The 24,821-nt window shown below is 33.7% G+C and overlaps 1 protein-coding gene across 1 annotated transcript; it reads left to right on the forward strand.

Annotated features, from left to right (window-relative positions):
* Nucleotides 1-1,240: 1,240 nt before the first annotated feature.
* On the forward strand, nt 1,241-22,866 carry LOC113065837 (6-phosphofructo-2-kinase/fructose-2,6-bisphosphatase 2-like). The gene is made up of 17 exons (XM_026237383.1): nt 1,241-1,428; nt 1,534-1,663; nt 3,733-3,858; nt 4,739-4,835; nt 5,140-5,206; nt 6,926-7,000; nt 7,120-7,176; nt 7,514-7,638; nt 10,055-10,262; nt 15,527-15,673; nt 16,834-16,938; nt 17,514-17,643; nt 17,886-17,948; nt 19,037-19,101; nt 20,543-20,734; nt 21,424-21,563; nt 22,844-22,866. Exons 2-16 carry the CDS (start codon nt 1,618-1,620, stop codon nt 21,436-21,438), a joined length of 1,518 nt encoding a protein of 505 aa, XP_026093168.1. The 5' UTR covers nt 1,241-1,428; nt 1,534-1,617; the 3' UTR covers nt 21,439-21,563; nt 22,844-22,866.
* The last annotated feature ends 1,955 nt before the right edge of the window (nt 22,867-24,821 follow it).

Genomic DNA, 24,821 nt, shown 5'->3' on the forward strand with positions numbered 1-24,821 from the left:
GATTTATGTTAAGTGTATCCAATCAGAGGAGCGCAACAAACCCCGCCCCCAGCGACTTCAGACCGTGATTGGTTCAGACCTTTGAGCGGTAAAAGTACCACGTTTATTATTGTTTTCCTTGAGTCATACGCACCGGCACATCCGGGAACGTAACTGGCAATTTCGTCACCCCTCCTTTTTAGGAGAAAATAAACTAGATTTATCATAGAAACAGCAACGTCCGTACACAGCCAGCAGTCGTGAATAACTTAATAAATCCCTAAAACTAAACATGTCAAGTAATTATATGTCCACCCTGCCTGCCACAGAGCGTGAATGATACATCCACAAACTTAATTAGGTCAGTATAAAAACACGTACGTCCCTTCATTCTCCCAGTTTCAAACTGATGTACACCAGTGGCCAGAAGTGTCTTACCGGGACATTTACTCGTACCTCATCAAGTCACCAGGTAAGCCAGTGAATGATTTTACTTCGTATTTGAAAGTAAACCGCTTTAAATGTATACATCTTTATATTTAGTGTACTGGGTGCACTTTTCTGTCCAGCCATACAACTAGCCTGGCTTAGCTTTCGATTAGCATCATACGTAATTTATGATATTTCCATAACAGCAAGATATGGATGATGATGGCAGGTAGCCATGAATTTCAAATTTGGGGTTTTATAAACATTATTGGTGCACCCAACCACACAACAACTCTTTGGTTAGTCCACTACCTCGCTCGATCCAATACTGTATGGCGGACGGTTTGTTTTCCCCTAAAAGTGGGCGTGACTCTGTTCATAGACGTTCTTTGACGCAGCGCCGTTTGTGCGTATTGAGAGGTTCTTCCAGCAGGGGGCGATTCCAGTCGCATACAAGACATGTGTTATAGACTTTGTATATAAAATACTATATATACTACACAATATATTATATGTTTATATATGTATATATAAAACAATCATTGATAACTGACATACAAATAAAAACGCGCACCATTCTCTCCTACAAAACGGTTATTAAAAGCCTCATCTGGTTTATTGTCCGCTGTACAAAGTAACAGCTATCACGTGACACGCGCTTTTCTACCATAAGCGATGTGAATATTTTTTATACTCGAAGTAATTAAACCGAGAAACATTAATGTCATCTAACTGAAAAAAACACTTTGAAAAGTAACGATAAAATAATAATTATTTTCACCGATTGTGCTTGTCCAATCATAGTCAAGATTCGCGCCGCTAACCCCGCCCATTCTTTTCCTCAATCGACGCTAATAGTCATTCTAGCGCTATATTCTTTATCTCCAGCAGGCACAAACACTTCCTGAAGCACATCGGTCGCATTAAGCCTGCTCTGTCCTAGAGCTTTTAATAGATAATCATTTCTAACTGCGTTTGAATGGGAAATGGTGCCTGTGTTTGTGTCCTCTCCGCAGCGGGGTGAGTAAACAGCTTTGGTTTTTAATCCCTGTCTCGGAGGCTAATGAAACATCAGTTATGTCAAGCCAATAATCACCTAATCAGAGTCTCGTGGTACCTGCGCAGGTGAACTGACCTCTAATGACCTCTGGTGACCTGAGCTGACCCTCAAACCTGTTCGTCAAAATAGTCAATCTGCCCCGAAGAGTCATGGACAACAAGAAGGCGGAGCACAGAGTCAATGCGAAGAAATGCTGTGAGTTATTGTTATTATTTATGCTCATTTCAGTGTTTTGATTGAATGTTCAATGGTTGAAACTTTGTGGAAAACTCAAACTACAAACATTTTTTAAAGTCTCAGTTTTTACTAATTTAAATATGATTGGCTAAACATATAGTTCTGTATTCTATCGTTTTTTTTAATTATTATTACTGACTACATTTATTTATTGATTTATATCATATTCTGTATCATAGAATTATATCATATAATTTTATTAATTACAAATATTTATTTTATTATGATTTAATTTTAATTTAGTCTATTTTTATTTTCACATTTAATTGAATTTAATCTGACTATTTATTTATTTATTTTTAATTGAAATTGTTTATACATTTATGCTTTATACATATAAATTTTTCTTTTCCACGGACCTTAGCACTCCCTTTCTATCAGTATACAGTATATCTGTATGCAACATGGTAAATGCTTATTAAATGACTAATTTAGAGTGTACTGATGTGGTTATGAATGTGTTTTTCTGATAAAACTTCTCTTATATCCTTGTATAGTATGTCAGAAGCCCATGTTTTAGTTGGCAGTGCTTGTGATGGCCATATGGGAACTTTGCACATCAAGAAATGCTTTAGTTTTTCAACATGGGACTGACATTGAAAAGCAGAGCCGAGAGTTGAGCTTTAACATGTTTGTTCAAGCTGACAGAGAAATATAAATCAGATTGGAATTTGAGCTTTGGATCCGGACAGTGTTTTTGTGGAATGTAAAGCTTGGTTAAGAGGCGTGTCGGGTCCTGTTTCTCTTCTTCAATGCAGAGTAAAATATTGATGAAAAGGCAAGAATGTCATAGCAACGTGATGTACGGTCAATAAGCAACCACTTAACAACCTAGCAATGTCCTGGCAATCCTCCTGAATACCTTAGCAGCCCTATAGCAACCCATTCAAATATATAATTGTTGTAATTTGCAACTAAAAAATGAATAAATAAATAAACAAACCCAAAATAAAAAACAATTGGAATTGATATAAAAATATAGTTATAATATACATGTGAAAAAATATAATAAAATATATTATGTCATTTGTTATTGTATATTTTTTTTACTTTAAATTAATTTTATTTTAAATATAAGAAAATATAAATATTAGATGAAATGAAACCTAAATTAAAACAAGATAAGAAAAATTGTTTTGGCAACTAGCTGAAATTATGTACTAAAATGACTTGAACTAAAACTGAAAAAAAAAATTAAAGCAATATAGAAATATTTAAAAAGTGCATCATAAAATTACAAAAAATAAACAAATAATAAACATAAAATCTAAATCTAAAATATTAATAAATACTATAATAGTATATAAATAATACTTAAATAAATTTGATTTGCCAAAGTGTGCATGGCTGGTACATGGGTTTGCTGATGAGATGCTCAAAATATTAATATATTTTAAAACAATATAATATAAAATAAGGTATATATTTTTTATTTTATTTTATAAAATATATTTTGTTAATTTTGTTTATAAAATATATTTTTATTTATAAGATATTTTATTTTATAAAATATATTTTATTTTAAATAGAAAAAAGAAAAAAAAATAGATGAACTGAAAATTTAATAAAAAAAAGTACTACTAACTAAAATTTATAGATTTAAGTTGATGTAATAAAATTCAAACTTAAGCTGCAATTACATTAATTAGAGCTGTATAGAAATGTAAAAACAAAAAGCACATAAGAAAATTACTCAAACTTAAAACTGAATATATATATATATATATAAGCTTATTCAAATTATTAATAAATTCTACAATATTAATCAAATAATATTAAAAGAATGCATGGCTGGTATATGGTTTTGCTGTTTCATTCTCAGAAACACGTGGCAGCCTCAAGCTTTTTTCATACATAATTGAAAAAGCAATTATATCTCAATATCTTGAGCAGCATGAAAGCCTCATGCCCTCAGTGAAATCCTGGTGAATGTGGCTCATGACAAACTCTGAAGCGTCTGAACTGTGTGCAGCTGTTATGAGTATAAACATAGAGTGTCAATCTGATATCATCAATCATGTTCATAGCATGGGCGTCATACATGACCAACTCCCCTACCGTCATCGTATTGATCGGCCTTCCTGCCCGAGGAAAGACGTACATATCCAAGAAGCTGACGCGATACCTCAACTGGATCGGGGTTCCCACGAAAGGTGAGAGAAATGATCCAGTGTTGTGAATGGAGTTCTTGATTATTGTTGTTATGTAATTATTACTGGGGATGAAACGGCCAAATTTCTTTTTGAGTTAAACCAGGAAGAATTAATAATCTGGATTAATAAAAAAAAAAAAAAATGTTAAAAAGTTTTCTGGAAGTGTGATTCCTACACGGGATAAAATAAAACGTTTCTAGCAATTTTTATGTTTCACAATTTTTTTTTATTTTTTTATGTTTATGAGTTTATATCTCTGTTTTTTCTCATTTTGAATTGAGACACATTTTGAATAGAGTTTAGAGCTATATATGTGTAAACTCATGTTTATTTGATGGGGTAAACTATTTTTTTTTAATTAATAGCAATTATGAGTTTATAACTTGCAATCGTTCTCAGAATAAACTCCCAACTCGGAATCGTAAGACGTAAAAACAAAACTGCAAGAAAAGGTCAGAGTTGTGAGATGTGTATAAAATATATACATGTATAAAAATGATTTAGTGGTGTAAATTGCGAGATGTAAACTCGCATTTGTGAGAAAAAGTCTGAATTATGAGATATAAACTTGCTTTTGTGAGAAAAGGTAAGAAATGCGAAATATAAACTCAGATCTGTGAGAAAAACGAACTTAAATTGTGTAATATAAGCTTGCAAATGCAAGAAAAAACTAAAAATTGTGAGATTAAAAAGTCGCAAATATTTTTTAATTCCACCACAGAAACAAAACAGAATTGCAAGATGCAAACTAGCAGTTTTATAGGTTTATAACTTGCAATTGTGAAAAGAAAAACTGGGTACCTTTCTATCATTGGAACTGCATCTATGATATATTCTACTAGCTTTACTCTGAAGTATAACTGGTGTGTGTTTGTGTCAGTTTTTAACCTGGGTGTTTATAGACGTGAGATGGTACAGTCGTACAAGTCTTTCGACTTCTTCCGTCATGACAATGAAGAGGCCATGAAAATCAGAAAGTGAGTATCACTTACATTACACCAATACCTCTGAGACAAGAGGATGTTTCTAAAGCACAATGACTCGCCTGAACCCATTTCAGACATTTCAGGAAATGATCAGGAGGAAGTTTCACAGGAAGTTGCACTGTGTGGCACACTGTAAAGTAATATTCACATCACACTGTGTTTCCAAAGAGCAAGAATCAATGTCTTTTGAATGCTTCTGAGTTCCTCTGAATGGAGTCGGGATCAGTCAGCTTTATCTAGTACTGTGATGAGTGCTGTTGAGTTTAATGTGAGCGTGGTCTGTTGTTTCTCTCAGACAGTGTGCCATCGTGGCTCTACAGGATGTGAAATCTTATCTGAATGAGGAGGGAGGGCAGATCGCTGTAAGTTCTGCTCTGTGGACACGTTAATCTTTGCTCTTCACATACTGAAACTAGTGTTTCTCCATTTACAAGCTCAAATGTTAACCACTTGTGTGACTGAGTGTGTTGTGGTATTGTAATCCACAGACTAAAAATATTACTAAATATATTTAATAAAGCTGAAATAAAATGTAAAATGAGATGGAAAAAAAAAAATGGTGAATTAGGAATACTGAAATAAAATAGATTAATGCTAAACAGAAATAATACAAAATAATTAACAAAAACACATAATATAATGACTGCAAATTAAAACAGATATTGGAAGAAATATTTAGAATGCTATAAGCACATAATGAAATTACTACAACTTTGCTATTAAAATGCTGTGTTGCAACTAATTGAGATGAGTATTAAAATGACTAAACTGAAATAAAAATAAAGATAAATCGATTTTTGAAAATTTATAAAATGGCAATAGCATATAATAGAATTACTACAAATCAAAATAAATGAGCTAAAAAATATTTTACAAAATCGTAAAAATGACAAGGCACATAATAAAATGAATACAACTTAAACTAAATTAATAATAAAAAAAAATTAAAGATACGTAGAAATATTTACATTTATTCTTTTATCCAAAGCGACTTACAGATGAAGACAGTGGAAGCAATCAAAAACAACAAAAAGAGCAATGATATATAAGTGCTATAACGAGTCTCAGTTACGTTAACACAGTACACCTAGCATGGGATTTTAAATAATATAATAAATAAATAGAATTAAAAAAAAGAATAGAGCAAGCTAGTGGTAGAGGTCTTTACACACACACACACACACACATACAATTGCATAATAAATGAATACAGAATACATAAAGATTATAAAGGTAGTTAGATTTTTTTAAAGAATAGAATTAGAATAGTGAGTGTTAAAGTTATAGGGTCAAATAAAGATGGAAGAGATGTGTTTTAAGCTGATTCTTGAAGATGGCTAAGGACTCAGCTGCTCGGATTGAGTTGGGGAGGTTACTCCACCAGAAGGAAACATTTAATTTAAAAGTCTGTAAAAGTGACTTTGTGCTTCTTTGGGATGAACAATCAAGCGACGTTCACTTGCAGGACGCAAGCTTCTAGAGGCACATAAGTCTGAAGTAACAAATAATCAAATAAAAAAATACACATAGTAAAATAGCTACAAATAAATATAAAGCTAAATAGAAATATTTAATGAAATGATAAAAAAGCAATCACATAATTAAAATGAGTTAAACTTACATTAAATGCTGTGTTGAAAACTGAAAAAAGTTTGTAGAAGTACAAAAATTACTTAAAATAATAAAAACTGAAATATAAAATACAGATATAAAAAAGAATACAAATAATATTAAAATGAGAAAATTATTAAATATTTAAAATAAATAAATATTAAAAAGCTTATTGAATATAAAAAAACAATCACTGCCCCGGATGCTGTTTAATCTCTTCACCATTTCACATTGTCATTAGAAAAACTCAAATCCACACCTTCATTTCATAATTATTTGCAATACCAGTTTCTATACCAGTCAAAAACAGCATAAAATAAATCAATGTCATTCCAATTGATTAAAAATAAAAGCTTCTGTGTGACCTGACTGCACCAATTATTCTACTATACCTATTATATTTGATGAGATATTGCCTAATCTGTTTCTCTTCGAGATCATTGTGTGAAGTGATCATTTGTCTCTGGCAGGTTTTTGATGCCACAAACACGACCAGAGAGAGAAGGAGCCTCATCCTGAGCTTTGCGGAGGAAAACGAATATAAGGTCAGAGGTTGATATTAGCTCTTGTTTGTGTTCAGAGCTTCCAGAGATCAGTAAAGCTATAAACCTGAAGAGAGAGGTTTTTGCAGGCGTTGATGTGATTCTTTATGGTTTGTTTCCAGGTGTTTTTCGTGGAGTCACTTTGTGACGACCCAGAAGTCATTGCTGCTAACATACTGGTGAGTGTCACCCTTAATAATCAACACTCCTGTCATATCACAGGAAGTTATGCTTTGTGAAGTAGAGTTGTTTCTGTTCTTCATTTTATTGTAATTAGGAGCTCATATTAACGAGGACATATTTGTTGCTTTGAATTATTATGTTAAAACGGTTAAGAATTCATAAAAATACAAATAAAATAAATAGACACATTGCACTTATCTACACATTTTCCCGTTTATTTGTGCAAGTTGTACATAAACGTGTATATCTCGATGATGATCAAAGTGAAGAGGATATCACTGGATGGCAGTCACCTCGTGTTTGTTTCATAACCTAACATTAATTTGGTCTCAGGATGTGAAGGTGTCCAGCCCTGATTATCCTGAGAGAGGCCGAGAGAGTGTGATGGAGGACTTCCTGAAGAGAATCGAGTGTTATAAAGTCACGTATCAGCCGCTAGACCCCGATGACCACGACAAGTATGATTTTGTTTACATTTGAAAAGTGGCTTTCCATTTATTATCTTTGTTTGAAAACATCATCTAGTAGCTGATTGATCTCTGAGGAGACATTTAGCAAGATGAGGGCAACCTTTTTTTTTTTCTCTTTTTTGTATATTTTATCATTTTTGGTTAACTATATGATAATATTCAAAGTCAGCTCAACGTTGATCTGTGCCCTGAACACCCTCTTCAGCTTTTCTCTTGTTATGTCATTGAGTCTCCAGCAGAGAGCAGTACAGTACTGAATTAGTTTTGTTCATTTTCTGCCATGTTTTTTTGTGTGTGTGTGTGATAATAATACTTTGTCAGTGCCTATAAATACCTTCTAATTGCTTGAGTTAATGTTCAAATGATGTGGATGTTCAAATATTAACCTAGCATCTCTGAAAAACCTATAAGGATGGTACATACTGTACATTTTAAATACATTTATTATACTCTTTACAAACATTACGGTACACTATATTTAAATATACAGGAATAACATTACGGTACACTATATCTGAATATACAGGAATAACACTAAATATACAGGAATAACATTACGGTACGCTATATCTGAATATACAGGAATAACATTACGGTACGCTATATCTGAATATACAGAAATAACATTACGGTACGCTATATCTGAATATACAGGAATAACATTACGGTACGCTATATCTGAATATACAGGAATAACATTACGGTACACTATATCTGAATATACAGGAATAACATTACGGTACACTATATACTATATCTGAATATACAGGAATAACATTACGGTACACTATATCTGAATATACAGGAATAACATTACGGTACACTATATTTCAATATACAGGAATAACATTACGGTACACTATATCTGAATATACAGGAATAACATTACGGTACACTATATCTGAATATACAGGAATAACATTACGGTACACTATATCTGAATATACAGGAATAACATTACGGTACACTATATTTCAATATACAGGAATAACATTACGGTACACTATATCTGAATATACAGGAATAACATTACGGTACACTATATTTCAATATACAGGAATAACATTACGGTACACTATATCTGAATATACAGGAATAACATTACGGTACACTATATCTGAATATACAGGAATAACATTACGGTACACTATATCTGAATATACAGGAATAACATTACGGTACACTATATCTGAATATACAGGAATAACATTACGTTACACTATATTTCAATATACAGGAATAACATTACGGTACACTATATCTGAATATACAGAAATAACATTACGGTACACTATTTAAATATACAGGAATAACATTACGGTACACTATATTTAAATATACAGGAATAACATTACGGTACACTATATTTAAATATACAGGAATAACATTACGGTACACTATATCTGAATATACAGAAATAACATTACGGTACACTATATCTGAATATACAGAAATAACATTACAGTACAATATATTTAAATATACAGGAATAACATTACGGTACACTATATTTAACTGTACAGGAATAAGTGGAAAACTTACAGTATGTTGTTCCTGAAATGTATTTAGATTGAACTCTAGTTTGAATCAACTGTTAGTTTAGTTTTAATTTTTATTCATGTTTTATTGTAGTATTTATTATTATATTTTGAAAACTCCTTAAAAATAAAATAAATATAAAAAATAATTTTACATTTTCTGTTTGTAAAGGTTTTTTTTGTCTTAGTTTTTAAATATTTATATTATATTTATAGTGTTCATTGAAGTATGTTTTAGTAATTTTAGAATTTCAATTTGTATATTTTTTACACATTCAGCAGTAATGTTTTATAGTCATTTTTATTAGTTAATATTACAATTTTAATAACTATTTTTAGTTGTACGCCAAGGCAACATTTCTAATTTTTGTTTCTATTATTTGTATTTTACTTTATTTACATTTTATTTTAATTACCAAAAAGGTTTCGTAATACTTTGTTAATGATACCAACACTGTTAATCAGGATATTAATTTTGACACCAAATTTACAGATATAAATCATAAAAAACAAATAATGTAATTCTAGCATTATACTACTTACTTTACTACAGCATACTATTTAAAAAGTCCAGCATTTTTAATTTAAACACTTGGCTGCAAGTTTTATGCTTGACTTGCAAATGAATAAATCTATAGTTTTTTTTTTTGTTTGTTTTTTGGAAGAGTTATTTACCTTTTGTAGGGTATCGATTGCTCATAAACATGAATGCTTTTTAAACCAGGGAGGGCATTGTTGTAGGTAATGAGGTACAAGTTGATCTTATGATTATATAATGGTGATTAATTATTTATCGGCATGTGTCTTACACATTTAAATGCAGGAACAGTCGCTTGTTAATTGTTCTCTTCGTCTGGCTCTTTCAGGGATCTGTCCTTCATCCAGCTGATCAACGTCGGCCAGCGGTTCCTGGTGAACCACGTTCAGGATTACATCCAGAGCAAGATCGTCTACTACCTGATGAATATTCATGTCCAAAAGCACTCCATCTACATCTGCCGCCACGGCGAGAGCCAGCACAACGTCCAGGGCTACATCGGAGGAGACTGCGAGCTCTCCAGCAGAGGAAAAGAGGTACTACACATCATGGATGGATGAGCAGTATGTGACTCCTTTTGAGGTGCTGATTCCAGAAATAGTGGCTGTTTTGCCCAAGCATGTTGCTTTCGACAACCGTCTGTTAGGTGAAGAAGTCTTCTATTAAACTTAATCAGCAGAAAAACACCACAAACACGATTCCCAAACTATTTGTATATACTAGCTAGAATTCTAAACTAATTTTCACATGCATGAATTATTCTGTAAACATTATTTCCGCTGAATTTGAATTATACTTTTTGATTACTTCTATTCGTCATTAAAATGAAACTTTTGTTATTTTGATAAGTGCAATTAAAGCGGATACATAACGAATATATATATTTAAGAACTAGAACTTCAAAGCACTCGATTGAATCATGAAAAGTTAAAAAGCCTTTATTGCATCACTGGCTTTATACATTAAAACTCTTTTGGTGAGAGGTACATCTAGGTGTTCAGTGTATCAGGGTGTGTGTAATCGACATCATCTCAGTTCATTTAACAGCAGTTAATTATTAGAACTAGAAACAGCTGGTCACTGTAGAGCAGCTAGAAGAAAGAGACACATTTCAATGAGCAAGTGTTTTGAAATCTGTTTCTTTCTTCTAGCTGCTCTACATAGAGTGATTTATACTATCCCATACAACCAAAGAGCACCGAGATTTCATACCCCATGCAGCACTTCCTGATGCATTCAGTGCTATAACGAATATATAATTTGTAAATATGGCACGGTTCGCTGAAAAAACCCGAACCATTCGGTTCACCCCACACGGTTCGGCACGCGCTGGGACCGTGGTTCAACTTAAATCTGACAAAGCATCTGTAATATGGTTTGCTATAAATAGCATGTAAAACAAATAGGGTTCAGCTTATATATGTTTCTGTTCATGCATGCGCATTCTGGATTCCCAGACATAAAAACGTGGTCAAACCATGCACTCTTGTTCAATGCCTTTTATGCGAGCAGTCATTTATTTATTCCGTCATCACCCTGGTGCTGATTGCGCGCGCGTGCAAAGATGAGACCTGAACAGCACACGTTGATTTCTGTGTTTAACCTAAACTCATTTAAGCTTTATCAGTTTAAACAGTTAAGAGCCAAAGACGCGAGCTCGCGCGCGCAGTGGGAAGATTTGTGCTTGCGCTCATCTGAAGCGCGCAAACCCGCGGTTCAGAACGCGCGCAAATATTAAGCTCTCTCTGTAGTATTGCGTTTAAATGGACAAATTCACTCAAAAAATTGTGTCAAAATGCCTGTTTTGGTAAGTATCCTACAGCAGACATAGCAGGCTGAATGCAGGCCACTGTATCAGTGCATTCTCTTAAAGTGACAGTCTTTATATTAATTAGGGTTGCCAACTTTGTCACTATGAAATGAGGGACAAAAGTTGGGCTGGTTTTGTGCGAAAATACAGTGTATGATTTTTAGCCATTTGTCATAATGATAGCTAATTTACAGGAATAGTTCACCCAAAAATGAAAATGATGTCATCATTTACTCACCCTCAAGTTGTTTCAAACCTGTTTGAGTTTATTTGTTTTGGTGAACACAAAGGAATTTTTTATTTGGAAGAATGTTTGTAACCAAACAGATCTCGGTCCCCATTGACTTCCATAGTATATATTTTTTCCTACTATGGAAGTCAATGGGGACCAATATTTGTTTGATTACAAACATTCTTCCAAATATCTTCCTTTGTGTTCAGCAGAACAAAGAAACTCATACAGGTTTGGAACAACTTGAGGGTGAGTAAACGATGACAGAATTTTCATTTTTGGGTGAACTATCCCTTTAATAAAATATTAATACATAATTCTCATGCCTTGGCAACGTACAGTAGGTTTAATAATAGTTTGTTCATTTACAGCAGCATTACCACAGACAAATAGTAAAGGTAATAGGTAATGGTTCAACAAAAGGACTGAGACAAAACACTTGTGACTCCTGCACTGTAGGTTAGAAAAATTAATGTTAATCTTGCATGAGACAAACTAAAAATAACATAGCTTATGTATGCTGTAGTTTTGCTTGGAAGCAAACAGCAAACTCAGAACATGCAACATCTGTGCACACAAACAGTGGTGGGAAATAAATTCTTCACATTCTTATTCACTCAAACTATATATAAGTTAGAAAACAAAACTTGACAAAATAAAACATTTAAGTGCAAAAGAAGAAAAGAGGGGCATGTCTCTGATATACCGCACAGTCTTTGGTCCTTAAACATTCATTGTGATGATCTCTGCGTTCGTTCTCCCCAAGCGCATCTTCTTCACAACATTTGAGTCGTGAAACAAAGCACCGTTTAGCTTAACAAGACAGTCGTTGCTGTTATAGCGGAGTCCCTGTTTGACGGTGTGATACACGTATGAGGCTTCGCTTGCCGCTATTTTGTCAGTTTCCACAGTAGACAAAAATTGACTCAACTTTTGTTGAGTCCCCGCTGACGGGCTTAATCCATATTTTTTACTTCCCAATTTTTATTGTAGCTGCACAGTCTTTTCTTTTTTGCAGGTTTATCCATATTTGCAGTTTTACCCACATGCCAAATCGATTATCGACTTTGTGTGTGTGTGTGGAGGAATTGGCGCATTTACAATGTATACTAATGCGCCTAAGAGGAGGGTGGCTGTGATTGGATGATGATGATAGGTCAGGTGTGAGGTGTCGTGTGTGTGTTGCCGTGTCGGTGATCATTCTCAAGTGTCGTGATCAGCACTGCTGTTGTATCAGTCGTTAGACCAGCGTAGTATTAAAAAAACGGGACAAGTGAGGTCCCGTACGGGACAAATCAATTAGGCTCAAAATGCGGAACGTCCCGCCTAATTCGGGACAGTTGGCAACCCTAATATTAATCAACCAGCAACAACAAATAAATCACCCACTTCTCCTGATTAAAAGGCTTTTATAACTTTAATAAAGACCCATCTTTAATTTATACAGTCCAATATGCAATGTTGTTTTACATTGGATTACTTTATTAAATTTCTATACCTAAAAACTAATGCTGTTTATTGTTTGAATCTTTACTCTCTTATATTTATTTGTGCTGTTGCTTGTAGTTGGATATAATATTCTTCTTCCTTTTTTTTTATTAGAAAGTATAGTTTTTCCATAAACATAGGACATACTGAACAGTACCGAAAACCGTGACTCTAAAACCGGAAACAAACCGTACGGTGAAAAATTTTTTTTTTTATTTTTTTTTTTTTATTATTATTTATAGATTTAAATTATGTATATATACACACAATTTGTGAAATCTAATTTTATTAAAAAACTATATACGATATAAAGTTTTTATTGTTATTTTATAAACTCCTTATCATTTTGCAAATCAGATTTTTTTTTTAAACGGAGGGCTGTGTTATAGTGTTTTTTAATATTGTGAATTGGGGTTTATTTTTACAGGTTTTTTTGTTTTCACTTTACTTTTAGTTGAAAATGCAATTTTAGTTGATTTTAGTAATTCATTTGTAGACTTCTAAACTTAGTAGTCTATATATATATATATATATATATAAGTTGTTATTATAATTAACATGGTTATGTTTTAATATTATAATAAAAATATTAAAAGATCTTTTATTTGTGTGAGCTAATTTAGTTTTAGTTATTTTAGTACATCAAGTTCAACTGAATAAAATAAGAAATGTTGTTTTGGCAACTTGAAATCACCAAATAAACAATATTGATTTTAATGAATGAATTAATAAAATAAATAAATTTTATTGTAAAAAATTTTTTATATATACAATTGTATATACATATATATGTGTGTGTGTGTGTGTGTGTGTGTATAGGGATGCACCGGTTGACCGGCCATAAATCGGAACCGGCCGGTTTTTGCTTAAAATACGCGATCGGATTTTTGGTCTTTTTCCGGGCGATTTTTACCGGAAGTGCGCTCGCGTGCACATACTACATTGTAATCGTTCGCTATGTCATTTCATTTGTGTGGAAGTATACAGGACACAGACAGTCGATCAGCACTGTAAGTGCAGAGCTACATGTCTGAGCACAGATAGCAGGAAGCGATCAGCCGTTGGTGTACTGGTGCACAAATAAGAGCCTTTCCTGTGCACTGAAGCTGTACCGGTCCGCGCCCTGAGCACGCGTGGACCCTGAAGAGAAGTTCAGCTCAGCTTCTCACGTGTTGGATGAGAAACGAAACGGACTAAACTGTGACAAAACTGAAATGTTTTTATTTATTTTTATTAGAACTTGCATACACGTTGGAAAAGACAGAAATAAACGCCAGTTCTGCATTAGGATGATTATTTTTATTTTACCTTAAAATTACATAGACTTTATTTGATTTAAAAATGACCTGCTGTAGCGCACTGAAAAAAAGGGTTTCATTCATCCAATTAAAACATTTTAGGGTAATGATTCACATCTATATTTTTTTAGTTCAGACAATAAGTTATTTATTTTTCATTGGCTCAAGTAAAAAAATATAGATGTGAATCATTACCCTAATTTTTTTTTTTTTTATTATTGGATGAATGAAACACTTTGCATCTTTGTTTTATTCGCACAAACATTATTTGATTTTAACATTTTGGAAAATGTATTTATATAGAATACTTATATTTAGTCTCACTGGTAAAGACCTTTTTTTTTTTAAACAAAATGTAAAAACTAAAATACTGAATGCCGATTAAGAAACATCTTATTGAGTGTGTGTTGATTGTGTTGTTTGGATTGTAGAACGATGCAGTTGTTGCCTTTAATTTCACATGGTTACAGTTAATCTTTTAATTTCAGTTCAATGTAGTTTCAACCCAATTCAAAAACAAAAGCTAAATGCTGATGTCTGTACCATCTATGTTTGTATTGAATGTACTGTAGGCTACTTACTGTGCAGTTACTGCTGTTATATATATTTTAATTGCATATATATATAACAGCAGTAACTGCACAGTAAGTAGCCTACAGTACATATATATAATTATATATAATTACATATAATACATATATATAATTTTTATTTCGCTATAAATGTGTTTATTTTATTAATTAATTAATTAAAGTGTGTTTATTTTTTTGTTGTTTTAAAGCTGAGAGTGGGATGTATGTACCGGTAGTCCATTTGTTAATCATGTTTTTTTTTTTTTTATTGTTGTAGCACATATAAAACCGCTTCCTGTCACCCTGTGTTGATTCCCAGAATGCTCTGGGTCAGTCCTTTACCACAAATGGGTGGGAAATGTTTGATGGGCTTGTTTACATCTTTCCCGCTCTGTGTTAGTTTTCTAAAGCCTTGCGTGGATTCCTGGAAAACCAGAAGATCCCAGACCTGAAGGTGTTTACCAGTCAGCTCAGACGCACCATCCAGACGGCCGAGGAGCTGGGCGTCCCGTACGAACAGTGGAAAATCCTCAACGAAATCGATGCTGTGAGTTGGGTGCCGCTGTTTTTATTACAGCAGCTTCTGGTTTTCAGATGAACACTGGGCTGTTTTTCGTTACCTATAAAATAGAGGTGTTTTCTGTGTTAACAGGCAATTAGTCAATTTGAGTCAGATTTAATGGAGGTGTGTAATATTTAACTCATTTACCACACCAAAATGAATTCAGCTATATCATTGGGAAGACTTTGCCATGAGTGTAATGAAAGTCTGCCTGCACATCAGTGGGAAATAAGGTTGATATTAACTGCTATTAAAGGAATAGTTCACCCCAAAATCTAAATGTGCTCAAGATGTAGATCAGATTTGGAGAAATGTAGCATTGCATCAGTGTCTCACCAATGGATGCTCTGCAGTGAATGGGTGCCGTCAGAATGCGAGTCCAAACAGCTGATAAAAACGTCACAAGTAACCCAAGCCACTCCAGTCCATCAGTTAATGTCCTGTAAAGTGAAATTCTGTGTCTTTATAAGAAACTAAACTCTTTAACTGTTGCTTCCAGCTAAAATATGAGTCTATTATATTGCTTTGTGAAAAAGTCGTCTCGTCTGATTTCTGAATCTGAGGAATCTGCACGTAGCGAGCACCATTTACAAGCAGAAACGGTCCTAAACAGATCTGAATAAAATATATCAGTGGATTTAGATCTGAGAGACACCCGGAGATGGACTTTTTTATTTGTTTTATTATGTAAGAAGCGTTATTATGGATTCTAGACTCGTATTTTGGCCAGAAGTGATGGTTTGAAGTTAAAACACCTTAATGATGGATTTGTTTCTTAAAAACACTGCTTTTGGCTTCACAAGTCATAAACTGATGGTCTGGAGAGGTGTGGAGTACTTGTGGATTATTGTGTTGTTATTATCAACTGTTTGGACTCTCATTCCGACGGCACCCATTCACTGTAGAGCATCCATTGGTGAGACACTGATGCAATGCTACGTTTCTCCAAATCTGATGAAGAAATAAACTCGTCTATGTCTTGCCCTGCTGAAAATGTCAGCAAATTTGTATTTTTGGGTGAACCATTCCTTATATTGCAAACAGAAAAAAAATAAATCACATTATAGCAAAACATCTGAAGTGACGGAGAAACATTTGTGTTGTTTGTGCATTGTTTTTTTATGTGTGTGTTTGTTTTGTATCAGGGAATCTATGAAGAAATGACATATGAACAGATTAAAGAAACCTGTCCGGATGAATATTATCTCAGGGACCAGGACAAATACCACTACAGATACCCAGGAGGAGAGGTACGCCATTTAGAGATCCCACATTTTAATAATAATTTTTCCATGATTCAAATTTAGACTGAGTAATGAATTATTTTGAATGGACTCAAAATAATTCACTCCCACTTTCTGAAAGAAAAATCTCTTTTGTTCACCAAGGCTGAATTTATTTAATCAAAAATACTGTAAAAACGGCAATATTGTGAAATATTATTACAATTTAAAATAGCTGTTTTCTATTTCATTATGTTTTATGTTTTAATTTATTTCTGTGATGCTCCAGTGTATTTTCAGCATCATTCCTCCAGTCTTCAGTGTCACATGATCTTCAGAAATCTGCATAATTTGAAGATTTGCTGCTCAAGAAACATTTCTGATTATTGTCAATGTTGAAAACAGTTGTGCTGCACAATATTTTGGTGCTGAAAGTTCAAAAGAACAGCATTTATTTGAAATATTTTGTAAATTCATAAATGTCCTTACTGTCACTTTTGATCAATTTAATGCATCCTTGCTTCATAAAAGTATTAGTTTCTTTAAAAACAAAAAAACATTTAAATGTAGCAGTGAGTTTTGTCCTTCTTCTCTTACCGTAGTCCTATCAGGATCTGGTGCAGCGGCTGGAGCCAGTAATCATGGAGCTGGAGAGACAAGGCAATGTGCTGGTCATCTGTCACCAGGCCGTCATGCGCTGCCTCCTCGCTTACTTCCTGGACAAGAGCGCCGGTGCGTCACACACACACACACACACACACACACACACACACTCAAATCATATCACTTAACAATAACTATAATTAGAAACACGAGTATGTACTGTAGAGTCTAGACGGCTGGTGTTCAGGTAATAAGCATTCAAAGTAGTGATGCTCTAACAAATGTTATTTCTATGCACAGAAGAGCCTCTTTGACCCACATTAGTGTTCATAATGTCTGGAGATCTTCTCATATTTTGGTGTATTGCACAGATGATTTGCCGTATCTAAAGTGCCCCCTCCATGTGGTCCTGAAACTCACCCCAGTGGCGTATGGTATGTGTTGTGTTTCATTCACATAAGCTCATAGTGTTTAATGTCTTCTGGTTTAATATATATGTATGTTATATACATACAAACAGATACAGTTCAATACGGTAAATTATGGTTGAGTAATAACATCAGCTGCTAGCTTTAGATGTAATGCTTCCAACATATCAGGCCGGCAGGTTTATTTGGGTAACTATGTTACACATTTTTTTTTTTTTTTTTTTTGGACCTCCGAAACAGAGAACGGGGTTAAATCAAGTCTTTGTGTAATTAATATTCATGGAAATTCAATTAAAGGTACTGTAAGATAATGAGTCACAGGACGATTTAGTGACTGAGCTTCAAGTAAAGAACCTAAAGATAAGAAATATTGTTTTTTCATTTTTATTAATAATGTTAGAAATCTCCATATTATCGTCTTGAGACAAGGACGTCACCGTTTTCCAAAATGATTAGAATAAATGCAAATCTGATTTTTTTTTTTTTTTTTATCTGTTAATTTCAGAGATTTCTCAGCTTCCTGAAATGAAGCCAGTACAGTTCAGCCTTGTAAACCAAGGATTATTTGGGGCCTTCACCCTTATTTTCCGCATTAGTGCATGCTTATTTACCAAAAGATTATTATAAAAAAGTTGCATGCTAACTGGAGCTCATTCATTAATGTAATAGCACTCCAGTCAAATAAATACAAGTCATGATGAAATGCTTGTTCAACAAAATGCTTTGTTTCTTTCTAAAAAAAAAAAAAATAGTGGTCCAGATTTTGGACGTTTGTTATTCCTCAGTGCAGCTATGACACAGTGATCAGACACTAACATCACTTGCAAACACACCTATATCTGTGTGTGTGTTTGTGTGTGTGTATATATATATATATATATATATATATATATAATTTAGATTTACAACTTTATATTGTACCGAATAAAATAGTTATTAATAAAATAAATGAATATTCATAATAATATAAGAATGTTTTCAGGTAATTACACATATCTTCATATTTTTATTATTACCCTTATTGTGAGATTTAAATACTGTAGCAGCATACAGATATTTTTCAGTATTTAATGTTTGTTTGTTCTCTGTTTCAGGATGTAAAGTCGACATGTTTAACCTGAAGGTTGAAGCTGTAAACACACACCGGGACAGACCACTCGTAAGGACATGTATAACCTTCACAAGACCAACAGCGTTTGTGGTGTTTGCTAAAACAGGCTTCACTGTTATTACTAGCAACCGTTTAGTAATATGTTTCCTTTCTTCAGGGAAATGTTTTTTTTTTTTTTTTCAGAATGATTCTGGAAGTTTATTCTTTCCTGATATCTTTGGGATCGCGTGGTTTGTCCAACTCAAACAGCTTGAGTAAATCAGGAGTAGAATGACCTCTTGGAGTCTTTTAACAGAAAGCTAAAGACTGACAGAGTTGCTCATTGTTTGTTTGTCTGTTTCTGCAGTGTAAGTCTGTCGTACAAACCACAGGTCTGCCGCGGTCAGAGAGATTCTCTTCCAGTCTCAGAATAGATCTGGTTTATGGCTTGATATTGTTTCGGATGAGATCAGCATGTTGTTTCTTCTGTTGGGCGGCAGTCGGGGAGTTTCCCTGCCAGCCCGAGCTTTAATTTAATGTGCATCAACATCTTTAGTTTACGGTTAGATTTTTAAAAGCTTATATAACATGGAAAACAGAGGGTTGTTGCACTTTAGAACCATTTTTTTTATGTTTGAGGATAAATAAGTTGACTTTATAAAATCCAATCTGTCCAAAAGATAGGTAAATCCTGTAATTATAAGGATTTTTTTTTTCTATTTCTCTTCATAAGATTTTTGTATTTTTATTGTAATTGTATAATTAATTTGTATAATAACCATTGTTATAATACATTATAATAATTGTATATACATTGTTTCACCTTTAGAAAGTATGATGCATTAAAACATGATAAACAACCTTCAGATATTATAATGCATTTCAACTTTGTTTACAATTATCCACTAAGATGCATTGTAACCTACATTATGAATACCTATAATCCATAAAAGCTTTAAGTAAAGTGTTACTTATAATTTCAAATTCTTCTTTTATTTTAATTTCAGGTGAAATATGTCCTGGAATTTCTGTTGCCATGTTTATTATTATTATTATTGTTGTTTTTTTGAGACCCTTAAAGAAACCAAGCTTAGAAATTCTCACCATTATGAGATCAGAACACATGAAGGAAAAGCAAGTTTATTTACAAATAATATTTTATATGCATTGGTGCTTTACATAATAATAATATTTTTTATTTATAATACATTTTTACAATAATCAAACATGTGCATAAAAATAGAAATAAATGTAGAATGCTGAGTTCGAGTAAAATGCACCGAAACGTATTAACAGATTATCATATGACTGCTTACAAGCAAAGCCATTAGCCAATCACAACAGATGTCATTCACATATATAAGTAGAGGTATGATAGGCAGAAAGAATGTGCAGGATAGTCATAAAGAACTACATTATGATGCAAGAAGCCCTGACTTTTAAGAAGCATGGCCCTTTATGAACATGCCTTTTTGTCCTAGTCTTCACGCACTTGCTGTTGTGTGTCCAGGGAAGCTCCAGACAAACAGTGCCGCACACTCTGGTGAGGAGGAACAGCTTCACACCACTATCTAGTCAGGATCAAATCAAGCGGCCCCGTCTCTTCAGCGCTGGCAACCGGCCCCGGCTCGCAAGCGTTCATGCCTTATCAGCCACGCGATTCCCTGAGACGGAGGAGAGCGAGGAGCTGAGCGAGAGCCAGGTTAGTTTTGTCTGAGCTCTTAATGCTCTCGTTCAGTGTGCTTTACAGTACGCAGAACAACAGTTTCCAAACTCCCACTGAGTATATAAATACCCCGGGAGATCACAAAACAGGCACAAATATGAGCCAAATCAGGGATGCAGACTAGTCCCCTTTTGGCTAAATTTGCCAATTTGAATTCTGGTGAATTTCTAAAATGTCTCTATATATATTTTTTACAATTTTTACAGTACCATTAGTACCAACTCAATTCTTTATCCACTTGAAGTCATCCGTGTGTTTTGAGAATACTCTCTGGTGATTTTAGCCAATCACAGGCATCTCTGTTGAAAGCAATGGCCAATCAGAGGTGTTTACTGTAGGATCCGCTACACATTTGAATTTTTTTCGCAAGTTTACGTAGTTCTAGCACCCTTCCGGTCTCTTTCTTTAAACCAACACGGAAGTGATTTAAACTGCAATTATTCGACTGGCCGCTAGAGACTGGCTCCAAAATTTAGATTAACGCCAAGCCAACCATGTTAAAATTCCCAACTTTACAGCTGAAAATAAATGTTTACAACCTGGAACAAAAAGTGGTTTTGGTCTATATAGCTAATTTTAACCTTCATGATAACAGAGGGTGGTGAATTTTTTTTTTAACTAACAGTTTAAATTATTTTAAGCCTTAAATTTCTGCATTAATTAAGGGCGTGGCCACTTGAGTGAGAGGTGGATTGCTGCTGCTGTCACCACTGTCAACTAACTCCACCCACGTTCCGCCTCTTTGGCCGTTATTCAGGAGTGCCTGAGACTTTAGGCTTCAGAATTGCTCTTCAGAAACCTGTGGGTGAGGTCATGGACACTACGTCCATGTTTCTATGAGTTCTACACGCTCGCAGATCTTCCCATTACAGCAAAATAAAAAGCAACCATGCACAGTGTAAATAAGAGATTGATTGTGTTTTTAGTTATTGATTATATCTGGAGTTTTGTGTGAGTAAGCTGTAAGGGAAGCGCCCTTTGTTCGGTTTCTATACATGATACGTTCACAATTTGAAGAAAAGTTTTGCTTGTTTTAGGGGGCCGTTCACATGCGGACGCGCCTGGAAAATACGGGCGCGTAGCACCGCGTGCGCGCTGCGACCGCATCGCTTCCATTATGAGCGCGCATGCCTACATTGGAAATAACGAACTTACGAGCGCAAAAGACGCGATATGTGAACGGCCCCTAAGAGGACCACACGTCCACGTACCATATTTTTCGGTCGCATCAGTCCAAAAATACGTCATGATGAGGAAAAAAACATATAAGTCACACTGGAACCAAGAGAAAACATTACCGTCTCCAGCCACGAGAGGGTGCTCTCTGTTTTCAGTGTAGACTACAGGAGCACTGAGCAGCATAGAGCGCCCTCTGGCGGCTGGAGACAGTAATGTTTTTTCTTGGTTCATGTCTCTTCGTTCATGTCAAATTAATTTGATAAATAAGTCGTACCTGACTATAAGTCGCAGGACCAGCCAAAGTATGAAAAAAAGTGTGACTTATAGTCCGGAAAATACGGTAAACGGTTTCAGGAATGACAAACCCGATTTAAAAAAATTCAACGAGTGTATCTGCTAAATTGTTCTGCGATTGATGGTAACAACTGGACAGATCTGACAACTACAAATTGAGGTTATTTTAATGGTATAATATAATAATGCTTTAAATATTTAGCAACTATCTAGTTTAAATAAATAATTAACCCTGTAATGCTGTTGGTGTCTGGGCTTATTTATTTATGTTTATTTATTAAATGACATGAGACTTTAGACTTTGTGACTTGCTGCACTTGCTATACTTCATAGTCATTTCGTAAAAAATCCAAAAGCAAGACATGACAAAAAAAAAAAAAAACTTGAGTGATTCTCTGCTGCCATCTACAGGATATAATGGTCATTTCATGTCATTTTCATCTTACAAGTATTTGTTTTCCATCAGGTGTCAATTTTTTTTTCTTTTCTCACAAACACACACACACTTACACATATATATAATTTCTACCTGGAGTATTGACTAGCTAAGAGTCTGTCAGGCATTATTTATGTGGTAATCTGTGTGAGTAACCTTTGTGCTCTGTCTTATAGGAAATACTGAACTGCTTCAGCCCGTCAGACTCGAAAGACACCATCCAGAGTGACTATACACAAGAAAGCGGTGTGACACCCAACACAAATGAAATGTTTCTCCATTCATGATTCATGAACACTGCTTTGTGTAACATTAGTAGCGCCGGCGACGGCCCTTCATCCGCTCTTCTCAACCCTCGTCTGTCCTCAAGCGCGGTAAAATCAAAACAGGATGGGAGGTTATTGATTGAAATACTCCATATTTAATGCAAGGAAGACTTAGTTTAGCAAGTAGGTTCACAGCTTAAACGGATTGAGTGGGCGTGGCTTATGCCAAATAAGGTGATTGGCTCTCCTGAATCATAATATTTAAAGACACCATGCACAAAATAAGAAAGAAGGGAATATTCAAGCACTCCTTTTGCTCTTTTCTTCATACTACCTTAGTATGATTGATTCACTAAGGGCAAATTTGATTGGATATTTTTAAATGTTTTATAAAATAATAATTTTAGCTGTTCATTTTCTGTGGTGTTCTCGGTGTCAATGTTTTCTCATTTATATACACTGCTTTCTGGTTTTGATTGTTGTGCTGAATGTATTATCGAACTTAACGAATGTCTTGCAGTCTCATGATGTCATAGGTCATGTGACAGAGCAAAATGTTTGTGAAAAGCATGTTCTGGAAAGGAACATCAGGGTAGTTCTTATAAATAACGGTTTTATTTGTTGTAAACTGCTGAAACTCAAGGAAACTTGATTTAGACTTTCAGAGCATATGCACATTAATTACACAGTTAGGTCTTAGGTCTATTAGAACGTTTAATATTACTGAGAATATTGAAACTTATACAGTTAAATTAGTATGAATGTTTATTATCATTTTGGTTATCTTTCATTATACTTCATTATATAGCATTATGATTTTATCTTGCCTCAGAAGGGTATTCTTAAAGGCCTGTATTAAATAGTTCTGTAATTAGAAATTTGAGTTCAATAGTCCGATTTTTAGTATGTTTTTAATGTGTGTTGAATTATGATGGCCTTGTTAAGGACGTGTTTATATCAATCGAAGGTTGCATTGTTGTTGCATCATGCAGCTTGTTATTAATTAGGTTTTTGCATGATTTGATATGATCAGATCTGTAAGTGCCTGTGCCTCGCAACCAAAGTGTGACCAAATCAAAGCCTGAAAAACAGCCAGATCACGTAGAGGGCAGATTCTTGGATCACATTTAGTTCAGAGCCAAGTCCTTTGTTTTAATGTCTTACAGAAAATGCATTTTTTGTTCTGGTTTCATTGCATCACAGTATCTATACCACTGTTATAGTTATGACTAAATATATATGTCATGCTAATCTACTGATAAACATTTTGTGATCTAATAAATCAGACGGTGGATGCAAGTGCAGTTTTTTTCTCTTATTTTACCATAATTTATATGCTATTGTAGTTTTCAATCTTTTGAATTGGATTTTTTATTTTTTTATATTTCCTGTTTTCACATTATTTTCAAAGTTTAGTGATTTTATGTTTTTGTCATTTTTGTTATTTAAAAAACAGTAATATTGTGAAATATTATTTTAATTTAAAATAATGGATTTCTATTTTAATATAGCCTACTTTAAAATCTAATTGATTTCTGTGATCAAAGATGAATTTTTTGCATCATTACTCCAGTCTTCATTGTCTTAAATTATTATTATTATCTTTTAATAACGATATAATTTTATTTTAGAGCTTCAAATTCAACTAAAATCTTGCTGAAATATATATTTGTTATTATTTATTTTGTAATTCATTCATAATTTATTTTATTCAAGTAACAAACTTTTTTTTTTACTGTTTTAGTTTTTTAAGGGGGGGGGGGGTGAAATGCAATTTCATGCATACTGAGTTTTTTACACTGTTAAAGAGTTGGATTCCCATGCTAAACATGGACAAAGTTTCAAAAATTAAGTTGTACGTTTGAAGGAGTATTTTTGTTCCAAAAAA

The sequence above is a fragment of the Carassius auratus genome, chromosome 48 (assembly GCF_003368295.1).
Source record: "Carassius auratus strain Wakin chromosome 48, ASM336829v1, whole genome shotgun sequence".
NCBI lineage: Eukaryota > Metazoa > Chordata > Actinopteri > Cypriniformes > Cyprinidae > Carassius > Carassius auratus.